At 45.5% G+C, this 2,022-nt stretch overlaps 1 protein-coding gene across 1 annotated transcript; it reads right to left on the reverse strand.

Annotated features, from left to right (window-relative positions):
• Positions 1 to 263: 263 nt before the first annotated feature.
• Positions 264 to 1,484, reverse strand: LOC101564924 (syntenin-1). The gene is made up of 2 exons (XM_012517387.2): positions 1,461 to 1,484; positions 264 to 1,260 (listed from the first exon to the last, which is right to left on the reverse strand). Exon 2 carries the CDS (start codon positions 1,243 to 1,245, stop codon positions 376 to 378), a length of 870 nt encoding a protein of 289 aa, XP_012372841.1. The 5' UTR covers positions 1,246 to 1,260; positions 1,461 to 1,484; the 3' UTR covers positions 264 to 375.
• Between the last annotated feature and the right edge of the window lie 538 nt (positions 1,485 to 2,022).

The raw sequence follows: 2,022 nt of genomic DNA on the forward strand, positions 1-2,022 counted from the left end.
GAACTAAAGTCATCTGAACAGCACTATATGCATTACCAAAGCAAACGTGACTGGTTCTCACGCAAAGCCAGGCCTGCATCCATCACCCTAAGCAGAGTTTATAAAGCATCGGGTTTCCAGGACAGAAACCCTTCTAGGAAAGTCAGTACATCTTCTGAGTGTTTCATACATGTAAAACCAGGATAAGGCTATAGCTATCTTGATCTCTGAAGACAGTATCAGATAAAACCATCAGGATTCTCAGCCATGATGAGACAGGAAGGTCCTCATGCAGCATGTGTTCCCTGCTCCAGGAAAGCTCCAGGGACGGGATGCAAAGGTGCCAAAGAGGGAAACCGGAGAAGTTCAGCTGCATCTCTGTCGTACTATGTACTTCTAAACCTCAGGAATGGTGTGATCCATCAGGCTTTTCATAATGCTTCGTGCCATCCGTTTAATAATATGTTCAAAGATAAAAGCAGGCATAATTGTTATGGTGACTATAGTCCCAGACGTTGAAAGTATGTCTGCTATTTGAGAATCCTTCAACCCAATGACATTCTGGCCGTTGATTTCGCAAATGTTATGTTCAGTCAGAAGACCATTTCTGGCAGCAGAACTGTCTTTCACTATGGATGTTATTTTTCCATTTTTGAAAATAAAACCGACATGTCCAGTACTATGCTTGTGCATGGTAATTGTCCGTTCAAAGGTCATGGTAATCTTTCCGAAAGCCTGTTTGAGCACTTTGTGTGCTTTGTCCGAACTCCAGCCCGCACAGTTCTCACCATTGATCTGGAGGACTTGATCCCCAAATCTCAGACCAACCAGAGAGGCTGAAGAATTTGCCTGAACGAGCTGAACAAATATACCATTGTCTACCGATTTAAGCCTGAGCCCAATTTTTCCATCTTGATCCTTACACAAAATGACTTCACGAATCCCTTGTTTTATTTCTGCTCTACAAATTCCAACATCGTTCCCTGTTACAGGAGCCACCATATAGTTCATGCTGGAAGGTCTTGCTACCAACTGCCCCTGCACTGGCGCTCCAGGGACCATGGCACACACTTCTTCTTCATTTAAACTTAAGCCCATGTACTGAGAAAGCTCTGGATACAGCTTGGGATAGAGATTTCCATCTTGGGAAATGGGGGCAGAAGCTTCCAACAGAACTGCTGGGTTGGCAGGGTTTGCAGAAAAGGCAGTCTGAGCCTGTATTACTTTGTCTACCTTCAAATCTTCAAGAGATGGATAGAGAGACATTTCTGCAGGATTTTTCTGCGGGGCGCAGGCTGAGGCGGCGCCGCTCCCGTGAACTTCCTCGCGGCCCGGAGGGGGGGAAGGAAGGGGGCGTCCCGCCGGAAAACCCCGCTCGGACTGCGCGCTCTCCGCCGAGGCCCGGTCCCCGCGCCGTCGACCCGGCGGGGAGCGCAGAAGCGTCCCTTCCCTCCTTCTCTCCCTCCCTCCCGAGGGCTAACCTCCGCGCGGGTCGCTCGCCGCTGCCGCCTACAACCAGTTTTTCATATAGTTTTTTTTTTTGGCAGAACTGGAGATTGAACTCAGACCCTTGCACTTGCCAGGCAAGCACATATTCCACTGAGCCATCTCCCCGGCCCCAACTTTTGCATATTAACAGATATATGCATGTAAAATTTTAAGAAGAAAGGAAAAAGAAGTATATAAGGAATTAAGGAAGGAAAAAAATACAAAAAATTGAAAAAATAAGGCAAAAAAATTAAGTATTATCTACTCGTTTCCATCAACCAGCAGAAATGTACAGTACAGTTGTCCAAACTACCCGGCTTATATGCATAGATATATCTCTTTCCCCCACTCCCTCTCCTGTCCTCCTCTCCTCAGTAACTCTTTCCTTTTGAATAAGTGCATTCTCTTTTCCCAGTATATCCTTAAGATTCCATTTTTTCTTTCAGATTCTCACATTAAGGAGACAACATGGTGTTTGTACATGCAGGTCTGATTTATTTCACTTAAAGAGTATGTTCTCTAGTTGCATCCATTTACCAACAAAACCTCAAATTT

This window comes from Octodon degus, unplaced genomic scaffold (assembly GCF_000260255.1).
Source record: "Octodon degus isolate 3935 unplaced genomic scaffold, OctDeg1.0 scaffold00171, whole genome shotgun sequence".
In the NCBI taxonomy this organism is placed as follows: domain Eukaryota; kingdom Metazoa; phylum Chordata; class Mammalia; order Rodentia; family Octodontidae; genus Octodon; species Octodon degus.